The sequence below is a fragment of the Vidua macroura genome, chromosome 1 (assembly GCF_024509145.1).
Source record: "Vidua macroura isolate BioBank_ID:100142 chromosome 1, ASM2450914v1, whole genome shotgun sequence".
Classification (NCBI taxonomy): Eukaryota; Metazoa; Chordata; class Aves; order Passeriformes; family Viduidae; genus Vidua; species Vidua macroura.
This window is the reverse complement of record NC_071571.1, coordinates 123,055,516-123,076,046: the sequence shown is the minus strand read 5'-3', so window position 1 is coordinate 123,076,046 and position 20,531 is coordinate 123,055,516. Positions and strand designations below refer to the sequence as shown.

General features: G+C 38.1%; 1 protein-coding gene across 3 annotated transcripts in view; it reads right to left on the bottom strand.

Annotated features, from left to right (window-relative positions):
- CRISPLD1 (cysteine rich secretory protein LCCL domain containing 1) overlaps window positions 1-20,108 on the bottom strand; it is a 38,005-nt gene extending 17,897 nt beyond the window's left edge. For 2 of the 3 annotated variants that reach the window (XM_053977911.1, XM_053977904.1), the window contains exons 1-4: window positions 20,021-20,108; window positions 18,772-19,094; window positions 501-619; window positions 234-366 (exon numbers count right to left, since the gene is read on the bottom strand). In XM_053977911.1, coding sequence (XP_053833886.1) covers window positions 234-366; window positions 501-619; window positions 18,772-19,029 — 510 coding nt within the window. In that variant the 5' untranslated portion in view covers window positions 19,030-19,094; window positions 20,021-20,108. Of the gene's footprint in view, window positions 1-233; window positions 367-500; window positions 620-18,771; window positions 19,095-20,020 lie in introns of those variants that run through there. The other variant, XM_053977919.1, reaches the window with a different exon arrangement.
- Window positions 20,109-20,531: the final 423 nt, after the last annotated feature.

The window sequence follows — 20,531 nt, the reverse complement described above, 5'->3', positions numbered from 1 at the left end:
TTCCTTCATCCTACTGATATTTATGAGGATGAAATCTAAAGATTTTTATGATAACCTTACTTTGTCATTGATACCCAGTGCTTGCAACTGTGGAGTCTAAACAAGCCTTTTTTGTGCTTTTGTGCTGTGGTATGTAGTGCAATTTTGTGTGCTCTAAGTGTCAGACAGCAACCCAACTGGAAGTCTCTGCCACTCTTTTCATAGGTGATTTAAAATCAAGCACACCTACATACCTGTGTGTAATGTGTACAAACAGGACCAGAGCATCTATATGGACAATATGGATTGCATTCATGAGGATGGGGATATGTGAAATCTCTCACTTCATCATACCATGCTTGGACATGAAATGTTGGAGGTCTGTACCTAGGAAAGCCAGTAGCAGTGTATTAGATCATTCAAAAGTTGTAGCTTCTGCCATTTTTTCCTTTTATTAACAAGTAAATTTTGTTAGATTTTTTAAAATCTTATATATTGCATAAAATAGTATCTTAAACTACCTTCCCCAATGTGCCCCCAGATTTTGTCCAATTGATGGAAGAAGGCTTGCTGGTCCATGCTCCCACAGACAGGTTTCAGCCCATGACTCTGCAGATCTCTCCAGTTCTGTGTCCCATGTCTGAAATTTAAAAGAAAAGAAAGGGAAATCTTCTTAAAAATATTTGGTGTATATCTTATTCTTAAAAAAAAAGAAGATCCATTTTTTTAATTTTTGAAGTATGTTTTTACTGTGGCAGAATACTGAAAAGTAAGAATTGAAAAATGTACGCTGCATTTGTGTTTCATAAGAAAGAAAAATGCTTTCACCAAGAGAAAAAGTTTTAATCCCTTTACAGCATTCCCTTTAGAAACCACGTGCAGCCACGCTGCAGTGAATAATGCACAAATATGAAACTGAAAGGCTTAGTTCAATTTTCCAAGCTAAATTAAGTGCATTTTTTGTCTTGTGAGATTGTTTTTCAGTAATGGGCATTTTTCTTAACTGAAAGGGGTATTATCCAACCAAGCCTTCAAACAAGCCTTTATTTCCTCTAAACTAATAGTTTATGTGAAATGAATGAGATTTCCTCTTCCTTTTCTATAACCACCTTTTGTTGAAATAAAAACTAGAGTAAGGTTGTCATTCATTGATTTTATGGATAGGTTGGCAAAAAAGGGACATTCATGATAGTAAAGAGGCATGCTTAGAAGAAGTAAAAAAAAAAAAAAAATATTATAAATTGTTGTTTATCCTTAATTTTTATTCTTTAAGGGAGATGGAAGAATAAGCTTGCAGCTGAAAGGCAAATCCAAGTTTCATTCTCTCAAAAGCATACTAAGACATACTCTTCTTGAAAAACGTCATACCATACACTGAATGCTTAGTTTTTACTGCACTAAGCTGGGGTTTGCTCAAAGTGGTCCATTGCTCCAGTGCAAAGTATCCATAATTTTGCTTAGCTTTTGGAATTTCCTGAGAACTGCAGAAATAGTTTCCAGATACCTGATTAATATGAACACACAGGTTACGAAACTAGAATGCCTCCAGGAAAGAAACACATCTTGATAGAACCTGGAGTATTTCATCATACGTTCAAACTAAATTTCATTAAGTGAGACTATGCTATCTAAATAACAGTAACTCAATATTTTCAGATTCAAATTCCCATGCAGACACTGGAGATCATGTCTACTGATTTTTGGCACAGATAAAAGGTAGAAAACTCCTTAACACAGCCAAAGATTGCACAAATATAACAAACAAATTCCACATGCTAAAATTTATTTTTCTATGGATTTTGACATGCAGTTCTCAAATTATTAATCAGATAACTCATCAAAAACAAGTATGTCCTTGGTTATGCAAGACCATTATTATGTAAAAACTTTATTATCACTCAGTTTAATCCTAGAATATCTGTTCTTGCTTCTCTTCTTCAGAAATCTGTAATGCATTGGATTACATTTTGTCTGTTATTATTAATATTATCAGCAAGTAAACAATTTGCAGGGTATATTCTGACTCCCAAAATGCAACATTTATTTTGACAGAAATACTCAAACAGTATAATAATGACAGAATAAATCTTTTAACCCATTTATGGATACAAAGACCACTGACTTTAGAAAACTTTACAAATTTTCCATTCACTCTCCTAGGCCATTATTTCTGTGTCATAAACCACAACTTTTTTAACCTCCAGAAGAAAATATTCTAATCTTACATCATGAAGTGACAGTTTGTATAATTCATTTCCCCTTTCCTTTAGTTGTCACACCACCATAAAATGTTCTTCTCCCTATTCTACCCATTGTAAAAACACATGAAGATTAACACACTTCCTCCACATTTATACTTTGTTCTTATGGGCTGTAGTAGAGTTGCTTCATCTTCTACCACAAAATCACAAGACATAATATTTTAAAATAAAAGTCACTACAATTTGTCTTTGTTGCATATATTGTATGGTATTAAGTCACCTCAAAATCTTATAATATATAGATTTAGTTCTTAGAATGAACAAGTCATAAAGTTAATATATTTCCTGAATAATTGCTATTTAGAATGGTTTTGCCAACCGGACTCTGAAATACAAATTTAGAATAAATTAGACTTAGGATAGAACAAAAATTTCGGCACTTGCTCAGTTTTAGAGCTTCCTACCTCCAAGGCTATCTACAATTTCTTATAGCTCTTACAACCTTCAGAAATCCAGAAGATATTATTCTCTTGTAAACCATGCCCGTATATTTTCCACTTTTAAAACATCAGTCACGGTTAAAGGAATTGTACTACTGTTCTATTTTTCTCATCACACAAGTTTAAAAATATTTTATGCAGCTATTTTAACTGAAATAATTATACTTTTTTTTTTTTAGTTTAGAGCTAGGCAATCAATAGTAGCTGCTTGAATCAGCTCTTCAAGACTATGAAGTAATTACCTTTAACAAAATTTTCTTTAAAAACTGATGAAAGCTATGCATGACAGAGCCTCCAGAACTCTGAAAGTACAGCTTTTCAATGAAAAACTGAAATTCATCGTTAATCCTTCTGACAGATGGATACCCACTCCAAGTACTGTTGAAATTGGATACGGTCTTGAAAAAAAGTTCCGTCTTTAACTGTTTCTCTGCCTTCATCCATAGTATAAAATATTGTCTTTACTCCCTTTACCTTACCTAGCCAGAGATAAGCACGCTTCCCACTTTCTAGGCCTCACCATAATGCACTTTCCTTGAAGCAGCTTCATTTACGAGTAACAAAACATAACTTAATTTCTTTCTCATTTTAATCACTTAAGTATATTTTGAGATGTGATGAAGTAAATATCAAAAGTGTTACATATATCAGTCAAGTGTAAATTGCACTATAGGGGGAAAAAACTCCTTAAGTGCAGTGTTTATTGTTATATGGGCTCATTTTCTCATCAAAGCCTCCACTTCCTGAAATGGCTTCAATAGAAGTTAAAATTTAAAAAAACAAACAAACAAAAAAAAACCCTCTATACTAAGGAACATAAATTTTATAAAACATTTTGGAAGAATGTCGAAATGTCTCAGTTCCAAAGAATTTCCTAGAGATTAGAGTCACTTTCTTGATTACCAGAGACTTCAAAGAAAAAAATGTGAATAAAACATCACTAATCTCCTACAGCCAGTAGACAAAAAAGAGATACAAGTGCTAGGAGTCACAGTTACTTGTGTCTCCAAGACCTACGAACACAGAAGCCATAAAACACAAATCTAAATCAAGGTAGAAATGGAAAGGTTTCCCAATCTCCAGGATCACTATAATGACCTTTCATAAAAAGAGGGAAAGATATTCAAGGGCCATTTTCTCCAGGCTCAAAGATGAGGCATCCTGATGAGCAAGAAATCAGGCAAAGGAGGCAAGAGACCTCTATGGATGAATAAAGAGCTCCTGTCATTACTCAACTATAGCCAAGAAATCCACAGGAGATGGAAGCAGAGTCAGGCTTCTTGGAAAGAATATAGAGAGGTTGCCAGAGTAAATAAAAATGAGAGAAGGAAGGCCAAGGCCCTTCAAGAATCTGGTCAAGGACAACAAGTACAAAATGAAGGACTTGTTCAAATACATCAATAACAAAAGGAAAATTAAGCATAGTGTGGGCCTGTTACTAAATGGAGGGGGGCCCTGGTAGCCTGACACAGAGAAGGCAGTTACTGAACACCTTCTTTGCATCGGGTTTCACTGGCAAGACCAGCCTTCAGGGATCTCTGATCTAGGAGACCAGAGTAATGGAATGATGGCAGGAAAACTTTCCCTCTGACAAGGAGGATTGGGTCAGAGAACACCCATCCAACCTTGAGATCAACAAGTCTAGGGGCCCTAACAGGATGCATCCACACATGCTGAGAGACCTGGTAGAAACAATAGTGAGGTTGCTCACAATCATGTCTGAAAACTTGTGGAGATCAGTGGTGCCTGAGGACTGAAAAAACATAAATGTCACCCCAGCCTTCAAAAAGAACAAGAATGAGGACCCAAGAAATTACCACAGAGTCAGCCTCCCCTCAATCCCTTGAAAGGCAATGGAGTGCCCCATTCTGGGGGCCACCTCTACCAACAAGGTAGGACAAGGTGATCAGGAGTAGTAAGCACAGATTCACAAAAGTTAAATCAGGGTTGACCAACCCGATTTACCTCTATGATGAGCTAAGATGAGGGGAGAGCAGTGGATATCATCTACCATGACTTTAGCAAGGCTCTTTACATTGTCTCGCACAACATCCTCACAGGCAAACTGCGAACTTGAGTGAACAGTGAGGTGGGTTGAGACCTGGCTGAACAGTAAATCCCAGAAAGTTGTAGTCAGTGGCACAGGGTCTATTTTGGAGGCCTATCATAGTGGTGTCCCCCAGGGTTTAATACTGGACCCAATATTGTATGAAGGGGCAGATGTCTCCTCAGGAGTTTCATTGATGACACAAAGCTGGGAGCAGTGGGCAACAGCCCAGAGAGCTGTGCAGCCCTTCAGAAGGATGTGGACAGGGTGCAGAGACAGGCAGAGAAGAACTATCTGAAATTCAGCAAAGTCAAATACAGGATGCTGCACCTTGGGAGGAAAAACCCCAGGTACAAGGGTGCCAAGAGACTGGAGCCAGGCTCTTCTTGGTAGTGTCAGGCAATAGGACAAGCAGCAATGGGCAGAAACTGATGCATAGGAAGTACCACATGAACATGAGGAAGAACTTTACTGTGTGGGTGACTGAGCATTGGAACAGGTTGCCCAGAAATGTTGCTCAGTCCCCCTCACTGGAGATGTTCAAGAATCACCTGGATGTTGTCCTTTGCCATGTGATCTAGAACAACCCTGCTTGAGTAGGGAGGTTGGACCAGGTGACTCACAGTGGTCCCTTGCAGCCTTACCAGTTCTGTGATTCTGTAAATGGTATCCTAATCCCTGATGCAACCACTTGGAAAACTATCTTTAATTTATATCTGACTACTCCAGTAATGTAAAAATTATACACAACTGCTAGTAATATGAATATGTATGAAATTTCTGAAAACAAATTAAAAACTTGTACAAGAAATCTGTAAGACTGCAATGCCATATCACAGCTTACTCTGAGAAAATTAGCTTAAAGGTATTTTTAAAGGTCAATTCTACAGTTACATGTAGGTGAAATTTGAAGAATTCTGAAGATTTTCTACTGAATTATTGACATGTTTCAGAGATAGGATCAAGAATAGGAAGGAGCCACTTTACATTTTGGATGCCACCTTGAATTTTGTTCTTCTCTTTCAGTAATTAAAGTAGGAGATCCAAATTACTTTCCTAAACTAATTATTCTAATTGAAGTTATATGAAGAAAAGCTGTGCATCTTAATTCTAAGGATAAAAGACTGTTTATTTTAAAGTTTTTTCATACTAATCCTGTCAGATTAGTTTTAAATATAATGCATTTCATGCACAAAGCAGGCTAAATGAAATGAACAGGTAAAATAATCTCCCTAAGTATTTAAAATATACCTCTTTACTGGAATACAAATTTTATTCTTGTGCTTTTAATAGCATTCCCTTGTTTCACTTACATGATGGCAGGCTTTGGGCTTCAAACAATGAAAGCATCTCCATATGCAAAGAAAGATAAACACCTAAGTTTTCATGTTCATTCAGATCAAATAACACAATGAAGAACTTCAAATACAAAACTAATTAGTGATCTTTAAAATGCCAAGATGCTTGGGATTTTAAAAGAAGCCAGAATAAAAATGGAAGAATATGAAGAGCCACAGCAATCTATTTATTTTACGTCCTACCAGAAGTAAGCATTTCTCAAATTTTAACCACAATGTCATTAGTGATATTAAAATCTGGCTACTGAAATATAAATTGAGCTTTAAGCTTAATTCAAGAAGTTCTTCTACAATACTCGAAACAGTCAGTATTTTACAGATTTAAACTAAGGACACTTTTAAAACAACTCTTTGAAAGAAATGGTAAAGTTGAAAAGAAATCTCTGCATGACTATAGGCAAGGATCCTTTTGCTTACCAAAGGATGAGTTAAATCTTCAAATACCGTTACTTAAAAGTATAGGAAATTTCATAAACAGGGAGACTATAATGTTTTGAAAAACAGGTGTGCACAGCACCTGATTTCTCATCCACTCATTCCCTCATCCATGCTCTGACATGACCAGGTTTCAATGACTTTGCTCTATCAGATTTCCTCTGTAAATAAAGGGTACTGAAGGGAGCACAAGAAAATGAAAGTGCAGCTGATTCCCAGGTCTGACAAGCACTTTGACTGGGAATCGTTTGGCACTACATGCAAGGTGATTCAACTTGTATATCAAGAAAAAGTATTGCTCACTTTGTTAGAAAACTACCATGAGATCTATCTTTTGGATAAGGTATCATCATCAGGGTTGGCTTTCTACATTGAGATAGGCACACACTGAAAATATCACAAACTGCTCAGCAGCATGAACCTCCTTGAAACTATTCCTTTTGTTTTGCAGAACACTGCTAGAGTGCACTTTGAAGTTGTTCATGGGTATTCATTCCACACAGAGAGCCACAGCAGAAAGAAAACAAATCCTGAAATGCAATTAGCATGAATGACAGGTTCTCAGCATCAATTATTTTGCTCTGCAAATCTGTTTGAATGGCACCACAACACTTGTCAACACAGGCATTTCTTTCATCAGTATCCTGTTAAAACTAGTGCACCATCAAAGACACACAGATATGGCACTATCAGTGTTTCACAAACATTCTCAAACACGACCCTGGCTGAAGCTAAAACCCAGCTGGGCAGGTTAAACTGAATGGTAGCAGTAGTTACTGCCTCCAGCTGCTGACTTTTCTTCTACCCCAGAAGATTGCACCACATTTTGCAGCAGGGATGTTGCAGAAAATATGGATCTTATTACTGATTCTGGTTTACACCATATCACATTTAAATAAACCACAACTAATGCCAGTTTAGCTTTACATACTGGACTAGAAATTTTGGAATTTAACCTCTGCCAACACAGGATTTGGATAGTGTGGACCTAAACCAGTGTTCTGCCTATTGGAAGAGCTGCTGTTTCAGTGAGACTACCACATTTTAAATTAAAATTCATCAACAGCCAAACAAATTACGTGGGGTGGGATTAATGTACCCTGAATTTAAACAAAGCAGATATCTACATCTGAGCTAATTATCTAAATAGCTTTTGCACTTACATAGACAAATAAGCAACTATAGAAGGAGATAATTTTAGCCACCCACTTTTAACTGAGATAAACTGTGTGTTAGAGGTTCTCATTTTTCTCTACTAATTAAAGGGGACTGGCTCAAATGCAGACATCTACACCACAGACATCAAAAGCTTTGTGAGCTGAATCCCACCATTTGTGTTGCACGAGTGTTAATTCAAAAATGTACATTCTCATCCAAAGCACACCAGCAGAAGTCCATCTACTATACTAAAAGTATTGCAGCAGAACTGCAAAGGCCAGTAGCTCAAAAAACACTTTCCAGTAAAAATAATTTAAAAAAAACCTCAACAGTGGTAACATTTTAATTGGATATATTTTCACATATGTTGGAAGGCAGAAAAAATCATATGGACTGGGACTATACGGAAATTAAAGAAGAGCTAAAATTCAAGCTCAGTAAAGATGGAAAAGTAAGTACAGTGGGCACCACTGAAAGTAAACATTTACCATGGCATAGTATAAATACCTCATTGCTGTATACATTCTAAATATAGGGAAAGAGTGGTAAAGTAAATACCACGGTACAGTATGGGTATTTATTTACTTTTTAAAGGAATCCACTGTATTAAGACTAATGACACTGAGAAGGAAAAAAAAAAAAAAGTAAAGATGAAACATAGAATGAGAAATGCCATGAGCAAATATGCCAGAAATACAGTTGAAAACTAGAAATCACCTGCATGGCACCAACACAGAAAAACAGAAAGGTACACTTAAAAATTACTTCAATAGACTGATCCTGACTGTAGTCTATCTAACCTTCTCCACTGAGCCAAATATATGTGTATTATTCACATTTTAATAATTTAAAATAGTAACAGCACTTTCAGAATAATATTTACTTTTATTCCCTTCTGGATTTTTTGATTGTAGGAATAAAGAGGATCTCTTTGGTATGCAACCTAAACCTCCTGCCCTGCAATGCTAGCTGATGTTTTATTGTCACATAAAAAGAAATCTCTCTCTTTCCTGTAACTACCTTTAGTTATTTCCCAGATTAACCAAATTCAGCTTCTTTATTCCTTAAATCATCTCATAAATCACATATTCTGTCTTCATAATCAATCTTATTAATCTCTATCATTCTCTCTAGTATGGGTAGACCATTCTTTAAAAATTACCAAAAATGGACATTTCCATTTCAGAAAAATTCTCATCAGTTTCACACATGGACAACTCCTTTTACAGATTGGTGCCACATATTTTTTAAGTCAGTGCAACTCCTGCATCTTTATATTGCAATTTTACCTCTACATTTTATCCCTTGTATTTCACCAGTTTGATTTTTTCCTTGTTCCATACCTTGCAGTTAAGTTTCATTAACTGTATTACTTCTACTTCTTAAGTTCTAATTTTGATCATGTTCTTTAAAACTACCCCATCCTACGCCCACGTTTTATATATATATGTATATGTATATATATGTATATGTATGTATGTATGTATATGTATATATGTGTGTGTGTGTATATATACACACTGCAGTTTTCAGGTGTGCTCTTTGCTCACAGAAGTCATAAGTGTTTAACCAAAACAGAAGAGGCTCCAACACCTTCAATCTTCCACCTGTTTAAAAGGAGGTTCTGTCAATTTTTTCTCACAAAAACATCAGGGTAGAGAGTGTCAAGAACTTTCCAGAGTCAAAATAGGGCACCTAATACTTCCCTAACTATTGGATCATTAAAAAAGTAAAATGGATTGGTTTGACATGATCTCTTCTTGATGAACAGGCATTGGCAGTTTTCATCGGCTTGTCTTTCAGTCATGCTTCAGTGAGGCAATTTCATCAGTACAAAGATGCTGAAGGAAGTCCATGAAAGCTAATTATAATTAGCACATCTGAACAGCAAATAACTTGCACTCAACTGAGATGCTTACCTCCAGTCATTTGAGTCAGAAAAAAATGTGGTCTCCCCACAGCCTGAGGTCCCTTATGCAGCAGTGACCACAATAACTCAGGCAAAAACACCAGGCAAGATTCCCTTGAAAAGAAAAACCCAACAATACTAACTAGTACTGATATATTCTTTAAGCACAAAGAAAGAAGAGGTAAAACTGCCAAACCTTCCTCTACCAAGAAAGTTAAGACAGGCATTTTCTGCTGGAAAACTACTACCTGGCTAGAAGTGAAATGTAAGGAACTTACATGCTACCATGGGGCAGACTGGAGTTTATAGAGCTTTAAACTGGGCAGAGATCCCTGAATAGACCTTGAGGTTTCAGCTACTCGTTTGGAAAAGAGTAAAAAGCAGGAAAACTGTGGCTTTTGCCTGGAAACAGGAAAGTGGCCAAAAATATTGTTCCCAAACACTGAAAAAATTGCACCAATATTTAGAAGTATCTCCTTATTACAGCTTCATGTGTTTGAGCTCTTTGTGTTGAAGATGTAAAACCAGGAATAGGAACCAGCAGACATGACTAATCACGTTTAATTCTCTGTGTACTCTAAGCATGTTAAAAAAACCATGCTGGAATATTCAGCTTTCCAAGGTGTTCTGAAACAGTGCATTTTCTTTCCTACTTTTTAAAAGGAGTGCATTGAGACTGTCTATTAGAACATGACTAAAAATCACCTATTCACTTCTATATTCTACCAGGAATGGAAGAGAAGCAACATGAAAGCTGATCTTGATTTCTCTAGTTTGTCCATTGTCAAATTATGAATTGCACACATTCATTACAAATAGTATTCATGAATATTTATAGCTAATCACAAACTGACCAGAGCACAGGTCCTTACCTCAAATCCTAGTAGTGATTACCAGGTTAAACTCACTGTAACTGATTGCTTTCATACAGCAGTTTTAGACATGTTACAGAATTTCCTGGACTTTGAACAGGAATTAGCTATGGTATCTCAAATATGTGTCAAACTAAATGCTTTTAAAAGATGACCACTGTGTTTTGACATAAGTGAATTGAACTTACTGCCAGAAAGCATCCATTGATCATATGTGACCTGGCACTACTGTCAGAAATATTTTCAAATAAAATCTCAAAAAAAAAAAAAAAAAAAAAAAAAGGAAAATGTACTGAATTAATCCCTGACCATTTGAAGATCCAATGGAGAATTCAGGACAAATATATTGTGAAATGTATCAGGCAGCCAAATTCTGGATTTAACAGCCTCATTTTAAGGAACTGTTACCTTCTTTCATAATAAAGTGAAATTTGTCCATCTTTCTATTACCAGAGGACAGTCTTTTGCTTGAATCACACTTTTTCTATGATAATGACTCACGCCAAATCTAAGGCTGATTATATTTACATAGAAGAGGATAACTTCATATCTAGCATTTCACTGAAATAATGTTAAGAAATAAGTAATTTTTTCTCAATTAAAAAGAAAAAAATTAGTTGAGGAACATTCTGAGGCAAATATCATGAAGATGACAGGCAACAGGGAGCTACTTTTATAAATTTCATTGATCCTTTCTGTGTTCTGTTCAAATTTTGCATTTAAGCTTAGATTCTGCTACTAGTGATTAATATTTAATGATCCTCTTTAATCTGGGGACAAAAAAGTTCTCTGACAGCAAAAATAAAAGATGAATAGTGTCTGTCCTGTGTTGCTAATTATTTTATTTTGGGAAGGCTCCCTTAAACTTTGAGACAGTGAGCCTTTTTGCTACTTTCCACTTTCAGTTTCTTTACTTGGAGTTGCTTAGTTGTTGTTGGCATTACATCAATAGAAGTCATACCACTTTTTTTCCTTGGCCACTTCACATCGCACAATCCTTTGCTAAAACTGCCAGGGAGAATAAGAGGATAAGTCAACGTCACTGTGTTCTTTGATGCAGAGTCAGTAGCCTTTGAGAACAGGCAAAGGAGCTGAAGCACTTCCACCAATCTTTGAAGTGAAGCAGAAAAGTGGAAAACCAGAGGGAAAGAGGGCAGGTTCACTCTGAATAGAGCTGCTCTGTTCTTGGCATCCAAAGTGCTCTTCAGCCACTTAGGCAATTCCACAAACCAAAGCCCTCTGCTCAAAAGGAACAGGAATTGTTTTTAATCAAGCATCCCTGAAGAGTTTTGGCAAGATGGGTAAGATACACTAAACAGAGACATCAAAATGTTTTGTCAGAAAGGTCTAGGAAATTTAAAAGGGCATCTTAGAATAGAAAAATTCACCAAAACATGTATGTCCATTACTTCCTTTATGTTTCCTAATGCTATTTTGATTCTCCTAGGAATACTACAAAAAATAAAAAAAAACTCATCTGTGAACTTACAGATACACACAGAGAAGAGCTGCTACTCCCTGACTTAAATTGATTATAGAACCTAAATGCATCACAAACTAGCAATAAAATTTATTTTGATCCTTATTCAATCTCTGTGATGCCATGAATAATCTTTTACTATCACACAAGATCTCTATCCACTAGTGGGCTCATATAATCCAAAGTCCAATGGTTTATATTTAACTATAACAGAAGATTGCCAACAGGAAAATTTTTAAAAATCTAAATAAGCAATATTTTTAATTTTTTTTCTTCTAAAGTCTTCCTAAAGCTACTGAAATGGAGAGGCAAATCCTCAAGCCTCCCAAAATATAAGGCCCTTCATAGAAGTCATGAATTCGTCATGGTTTTGAAAGGAATTACATGGTATTAGCACTTTCAACACATCACTACCAAGGTTTTCTAACTAAGAACTTCAGAGGTATTATACCAAACATTATACCAAACTAAGAAAAAAATATTTCTGTGAACAAAATATGGGTCCAACACTGCTGCCAGATAAACATCCAGAATTTTCCTGAAGAAGCACACAGCTATATGGTACAGCTATACACAAAATATGTACAGCTATACACAAATAAGCATTCTAATCTGAACTGTTTTAAAAGCACCTATAGAACTTTGTAGTTTCCTCACAAGTCTTCTGAAGTAAAACTTTATAGAAGCAAGTTATGGACTTTGCAATGACATCCCTGGTATTTATTGGCAGGATCTGGCCAAACGACTAAAGATAACGAAGTAAGCAAAGACTTCCTTGCCCTAGAAGACACTGGTGTCTCCAATTACAGTAATTACAAAATGCAGTGCATGGCTCGGGGGCCAAGAAATACCAGGTTGAAATGCTCTGTTATCTATCAAGCTGAAACCTGAATACTCTTAAGTACAGCAAAGGCATATGCATGGAATGAGGATCTCACATTAATCATTTGACTTATTTTTTTGGGAAAACATGTATGAAATCCAGAAATGAATACTAAAAGAATGGTTTAAAATAGAGTGCATTATAAATTCATTAACCAAAACGACTTTTGTGAATATTATTCTTGGTGAATCATTTTATTTTGCAAACTCCAACTGTTAGGAATATAGAGGAATTAACAACTTCCACTATCCAAATAATAATGACTATTTTTATAGTCTTGACTGCAATAATCATGAAGGAAATCAATTTTCATTAATATATTCAGATTTACTAAGGTGCAAGGTTACCAATGAAATTATTGGGGAAAACGTTTTTCCAATTTCAGTTCACGATAAACAACTAATGTTTCCAAAAAAAAAAAAAAAAAAGATTAGGAGTTCATGAAGTTTTTCAACTTTTATTAAGCCTTTAAAATTTAGTAAGAATTTATTAAGATGCAGCAAACCCTTTCTAACTGAATAAGAGGACTACTTCGCATGAATCCACAAAAAACCCCATTGACAAGTATACGACAAAGCATGATGGTTCCCATTTCTTCCTTAAAGAGGCAAGAGAGGCTGGGCAGGCACAGGCAGCTCCAGCACAGCAGAGGACCAGGCAAGGACACCTCAGCAGCTGCAGAGCAGCAGAGCCACAGCCCCTCTGCTCTGGTCAGACTGAACAGTGCCAGCAGCTCTTGGCCACAGTTCCCAGGATGTCTCTTCCATATGGATGTACCCCAAGTGCACACATGGTGTGAAGGCCACACTGGTGGCAACAGCCAGGGGGGACATGCTGAAAGCATGACTCAATGCTCCAAGCTCTGTTCAGGTGCTTTAGAAGGGGAGCAGGGAAACCTCATTCCTCTCTGCTCTCTTTCCAGTGCTGTTAAATTCATATGTGCAGCAAAATGTTCCTTACATCTTTCTTTAAAAAGAAGCAATCCAGATAAAAAAATATACAACATGCATTTGCCATGCATTTTCATAACACACTGTTCATCATAACCTCAAAAAAAGATTTTTCTTTTTCTATTTAAGTCATAATGTCAACAACCCAAAAACTCTCTCAGCTTTGAAGGAGGAGGTCTAGGAAAGAATGATCTAACATGCAGTCATAAGGTCATATAAGGCCACTGCAGAGAAGTTTAATGAATTTTTGCAATACTGCTCCCTACAGAGGAGCTTATGCACATTCTCACTCCACAATTCTTCCGTACAGAAAAAGAGACAGAAGGTGAGGTGGAGGATCCAAATCAGCCTTAAGCAACAAAACCCAAAACTGAAAATACTGACAGCATCAAATTGCCGGGACCAAACAATATCCTTCAAGAACCTGGAAGAACTTGCTCATTAAACTTCTAATTACTGTGCAGTACACTATCTCTCTTGTTACCACATTAACAAAAACCAGCACACGGTTGATAATATTTTAAAAAACTTCTAGAAGATCCTGAGAAACCACAGACTAAAAACCAATTTCCACTGGGCTAATTTTATAGGGTAAGTTAAAAAAAATATGAAATATACAGAAAATTACTCACACATATATTGCACCTTGAAGGTGTCAACATGTGTAAAAAGGTTAAGCGCAGTTAAGTTTTCCACAGAGTTCCTAAGTTACTTAAAAATTAACAAACAAACAAAATTAAGCTATCATAAGGTAAAAGAAGAAGTGATAAATGACAGCAAAGGGATTTAAGAATACAAAATAATTTTTCAGATTCCCTGCAAGATTGTGTCCATGGTCTCTGGTCACCTTCTCCACAATAGCCCAAGAAAAGAGAATGGAATATAGTATTCACTATTTAAGATAGGTAAAAACAGGATAGGAAAAATAAAAGATAAAGACAGGAGACTGCTTAATGCTAAGTGATTGGAAGACAAACTGATTTATAACATTCAGAGTGAATGAATACAAAGTAATAAGGACATTGCTGGGGATAACAGCCAACCATATATACACAGTAGTGTAGTAAATGACCTCTTAGCACATTAGAAAGATCTTGAAGTCATTATGAATAGATCTATGAAACATGTCAGCTGTAGGACATTAAGTCAAAAAGTAAAAGAATGTTAGGAATTATTAGGGAGAGAAGAAAATAAATACAACTATAACAATTTGCAGTATGCCATAACTATCCACAGTTTGGTTTGTCCCCTTTGCATTAAAAGGAAAATAGAAGAACCATAGCAAAATGGAACAGCTTTTCAGATAGAACAGTTTTCAAGTACAGGAATTAGGATTCTTCAGCTGAAAGCCTTGTGATCACTGAGAAAATAATTATTTCTCACAATAAAGAAAAACAAGGCATCAAATAGAAGACCAAGTTTAAAGGAAAACAAATATACTTTTTCACCCACTGCATAATTAAATTTATAGAGCTCTGCAAATGGATGTCATGGATTCAAACAATACAAGTGGACTCAGAAGCTTTCAGATTCATAAAGAAAATTCCATGTGAGAATATTCCATCTGATGCAAGAAGTACAACAGCAGATTGAGGAAGTCCCTAAGCTGCTGTTTCCTGGTAGCTGGGGTGCTTCATTGCAAAAGTTTCTCTTTTCACATGCTTTATTCTTATCCTCTTATCTTAGGAATCCATTACTGCTCACCACCAGAGACACAGTACTTGGGAAGATGAACTTTTCATCCAGTAAGTTCAGCCAGACAACCATGAGAACACTTTGTTCATTAGACCTAGCTACTGTGAATCTTACTGCCCTGTAACTTTAGGTCTCTGAACTATGACAGCCCAGTAATGTTTGCTTTTTCAAAGCACATGGAAAGAGTGTACAGCTCAGTAATGCAACTTTTTCATTTTCCCTGGGTGTTTTGGGGTTTTTTTTGGTTTGATTTTGGTTTTGTTTGTTTGTTTGTTTTCTGAGGTTTTTGCTTGTTTTTAATAGAACCAAGATCTTATGCTGCAGACCTTATCTCAAAGGCTGGACTCTGTAAGTGAAAAATAAAACCAATAGCTCTTACCCAATGTGGTTCTCCAACCTACCCATTCCTTAGGTATATATTCCAATGCTCTTTTATCAGTACTGGTACTCATCTGATTCTGCCACACATTAAGGTAGTGTCATGACTCAGAATGAAAAAAAAAAAAAAAAACCAACCTAAAATTACATTTCTCTAAAATAAAATCTGATTCTTGAATCAGTCTCATCTCAGGTACATTCTATTGGCAGGAGCAGGACAAAGGCACTTCAGCCAGAGCTGCCTTTTAGTCTGGAACATATTAGGTAACCTAACAGTGCAGTGAAAGCATGCAGCCCCCACATACTTCTCCCAGCTCCAAGCACTCTTGGATATCTTAAACTTCTCAACTATATCACAGATTTATAGAGATACAGGTTTATCAGGGAGGCACCTGGACCTTGCTCATCTCCATTCAGGTTCAGTGAGACATAAAACTTCACTCCCCCTAGCAGAACTAGCTCTATTCATGAGGATATACTGATACAAAGTGCAGTTTACAAGGACATGACTTGTGCCAATAGCAGGAGACCTGTTTGCCAGCATGTCTATATTAATAAACCAAAAGTAGACAAAAATATTTCAGCTGCACTCATCTATCTCACTAAACATCAGGCAAGCATTTAGATGGATGGTTTCTTTCTTCTGGAGCACTAATAATTATCTTTGTTAAGACACTGAAAGGAAAATCTCTAAGAGTACCATTAAGATAAAGGGGCAAACAATCAGCAGTCCTGTCCTTTCCTTGTTCTGTTCAAGCACCATGTGGTTCCCACTGTCTTCTAAACCCTCCTCTCTCCATTCCCAATACCAACTCTCACCTGCTTCCTCCAGATGCAATCTTCCTCCCCACTTACTAGCAGGTTTAGACTTTTCAAATACCCTCTCAGCAAAGGTCTGTGCTCTTAACCTCCTTCCGTGAACTTCTGATCCAAATCACAGTCACAGGTCTTAGATTAACCATATCTATTTCTCAAATGCTCTTTATCTCCACCACAATGATTTCTCAACACCTTTTTAACCACTCAGGCTCCCTCCACACCCTTCTCATGGGTCCCTGTCCCTCCACAGGTATCTATCCCTCTACCCACACACTTTACACAGACCCTTTGCCTTCACAGGTCTCAAACCCTTGCTTATCCTAATCCCTCATTCCCTTGGATATTATACCAAAATTGAATCCCACCCTCTTGAAAGCTGCTGCCCTGTTCTGAGTAACATCCTTGATGTTAAAATTGGGTAATTGCTTTTCCATGCTACTTGTACTCTCTGGCTCAGGCATCATTGGAGAGCACAGAAAAAACAACAAAACCAAAAAAAATTGTTCCAGATGTAGACCTAACACAGAGTCTAAGCCCAACTGTGTGCAGTGCTGGAGGAATCTTTGAATAAAGCTGTCAAAAACCTTACTTCTGTGAGTATATCCAAATTCTCCTTTCCAAGATACATAAGACAGGCAAATGTAGTATGGCATTAGGAATGGAAAAAGGCGCATAACTACAAATCACCTACACTTTCACAGAATCTCAAGAAAAAGGCTTGCAGTATTTTAACAAGGGAAAGCAACAGTTGTCCCAGTTATACTTTTACAAAAAGGCTTAATAGCTTTTTCTTGAGCTTTCCAGAAAAAAGTCAACCTTAGTGACTGGGAACAAAATGTTAACCTCTGTTGTAGCAAGGTCTGAAAAAGTCACAACAGGAAACAAAGTTTTCAAATATGTGCAATTGTAACTGAACAGGTTAAAGGGGTTTCAGATATTATAATGTTTAGAGATGATATGTGGCAATACATCCTGTGATTCCATGAACTAATTCTCTGATGGCTCTTAGTCTAATACAATAACACATAGGTAAACTTAAGTTAAACTGTCTTTAATGAGGGATGGACTAGAGAACCTTTAAAGGTCCCCTCCAACCCAAACCATCCTATGATTGTACTGACGGTTTAAGCAAGCATGGTTTCTCCAAGACCCATATATGCTCAGTTCAAACAGATCTCCAACCTGAAAGACACGACTCCAGTCTAGGAAAGATATTTTGATCTGGAAATGTGTTAATTTAAACCTCTGTCATGGAAAGTATTAAGAAAGCTGTACAATATTTGATATAAAAAACTCAACCTATACCAGCACTCTTTCTCTGGTGCATGAGCCATAGAAAGATAAGCCAACAATATGCCATGTGGACACAGGAAAAAGGTGCAGAAAAAAGAAAAGTTGCCCATTTTTGTCAAACCTCTAGACTTCTTAAAAGCTCTAATGGCCTGATTTCATCTACTTAGCAAGAAGAGATAGAATTAGCCTTGAACTATGGCATAAAAACAAAGTTCAGAAACATGGGAATTAATGCCACTAATAATAATCTAAATATAGAGGCTTCTTAATGAAAAATAATAATCAGAGAATATATTATTAATTTGAACACAGAAATATACAGCACTCCAGTAACACATGCCAACTTAAATAGAAGACTTTCTTGTTGTAAGACCCTCATTTTGCTCAGAAATTCCATCCAACCTAGAAGCATGGGAAAGAACACATGCATGCTATCTTGAAACTTCATAGTTCAGTACTCTTCTCAGATGGTAACTTTTTAGGCCACAATTACAATCAGCTTTATTGAGTACTGCAATTTTGGAAATTGGCCCCTAACACTGAGGAACTGTCATTTAAATTTAGGAGATCTATGAGAGATTAAACACATTAATATAAGTAGAGCATGACCTTGATCCACAAACAGGCATTTTTATCTCACAGTTCATACCTGTACATAAAAAGAAAAAAAAAAAAAAAAAAAAAAGACAAACAAGTGACAAGTTCTTTAAATGAGAAAACAAGCAAGCTAAGACTGAAAGTATGCTGTTTTATAAAGTGATAGCAACTATTCTAAGAACATTTTTTCTGCATGTCACTATCCATTTTTCCTTACCATATATTCCATATTGGAAGCTGGTGGATACACCTGACCCCGTAATTTATTATGAAGATCCAAGATACTTTGCATATCACTGTCTGTGATAGCCCTTTTCCCTCTCTGCTTGGCGATCCACCACTCACCATCTTCATCCATGTACTTTTCCAAAAGTTCCTCTAAGACCGTGGCATTGGGAAGAACCATTGCAGAAACTGCTTGAGCTATGAATAGCAAGGTAGTTACTCTGAGCCATTCCTGTACTACATACTTCATGATGAATGATCTCAAAATGCTCAGGTGTTAGCTCCAAGACAAAGTCTTTCTTCCAGGTTTGCTGGCTGTAAATGCATAAGAGAGAGTAATGTAATTTGTAGACAGAAGGACTGGCCTGTATGAACTTATTAAGCAACAAAATCTCTAGTTCATACAGATTTTGTAACTTGTTCTAGGGGGAGAAAGCAGGATGCTGCATTTTTTACTCTAAAAGTGCACACTGTTGATTTGGGAAGATAGCTTATCTTCAGCCTTATGAACTTCAGTTTGTTCAAGTGGTTTTATATATTACATTGACAAGCACATTTCAGTGTCTGCATGCAAAAAGCATGCTTCTCATATCTACTTAAAAGGAGCCAGACATCAATGAAGATTAGACTGTAGATAAGGTCTTCCAGTATTGGAACTTAACAAAAGAAAGTTAAAGGCTTGTAGTCATTGCCAAAGTGTAAACTGAAATCCACAATTAACTTGATACAAAGTATCCCCTCTTAGTGCATTTCAAAATATGACCTTGATTAAAGTTTTTGTTTTACGATTTCCAAAACCCTAATGAAACTAAATGCATTCAAAGGACACGAAAACGGGGGAGACAGCGTTTTTCTAGTCACCAAGCAAAGGAAAGCACTGAAAACTCTCAGAAAGAGTAGCACCGCTTCCAAGAACGCGATATTCTAACAACGCCTACTTCACGACTGAGTGCTTTAGGCAGGAGAGCCGAGGTCGCTCCTTCACCCTGGGTGAGCACGCGCGAATCCCGCCACACCGGACCCAGCCGCTGGGAGGGAAACACAAAGAGGCGCACGGGCAGGGAGAGCCGAGCGCTCCCCAGCGCGCCGCCGCCGCCGTCCCCGCCCGGCTCCGCTCTCCGTGGGGCAGCCGACCCGGCCGGAGCGGCCCCGGCCGCCCGGCCTTCCTCCACCGCCCGTCCTCCCGCCGCCGCGGGAAGGATGCTGCGGGGAGGATGCTGCCCCCTCGCCAGTGCCCTTACCCCTCCGGCGGCGGCTGCCTGCTCTCCCCGCAGCCAGCTTCGTTCCGCCGCCCGCCTCCTCGCCACGCCCGCGTCGGGCCGGGGGGCGCGGGCACGGCCTCGCCCCGCTGGCTGCGGCGGAGCAGCGCTGGGAGCGGCGCGCCGGGCGCGGACGTGTCCAGCAGCGGAGCCGCGGCGCGGGGCTGCCGCCGAGCTCAGCCGCCGCCGCAGCCTCCCCCGCCCGCCTCCGGGTCGCCACCACCGCCCCGAGTTGCTCCACGCTTCTCCCCACGGCTCCCGCCCCGCCGGGCATTTATCGCAGGCGGCGGTGACGTGCGGCGGACACCCCTCCCCGGCATCCCGCGGGGCGGGACGGCCGCGCTCCGGGCACCGCGCCCGCCCCCGGCCCCGGCCCCCGCACCCTCGGGCCGGCACCGGCATCGGCACCCGGGGGCGGCGGAACCCGCAACAGCTCCCGAGGCGATACCTGGAATCCAGCGGGCAGCAAGGGCTGGCTGGCACCGCAGCCTCA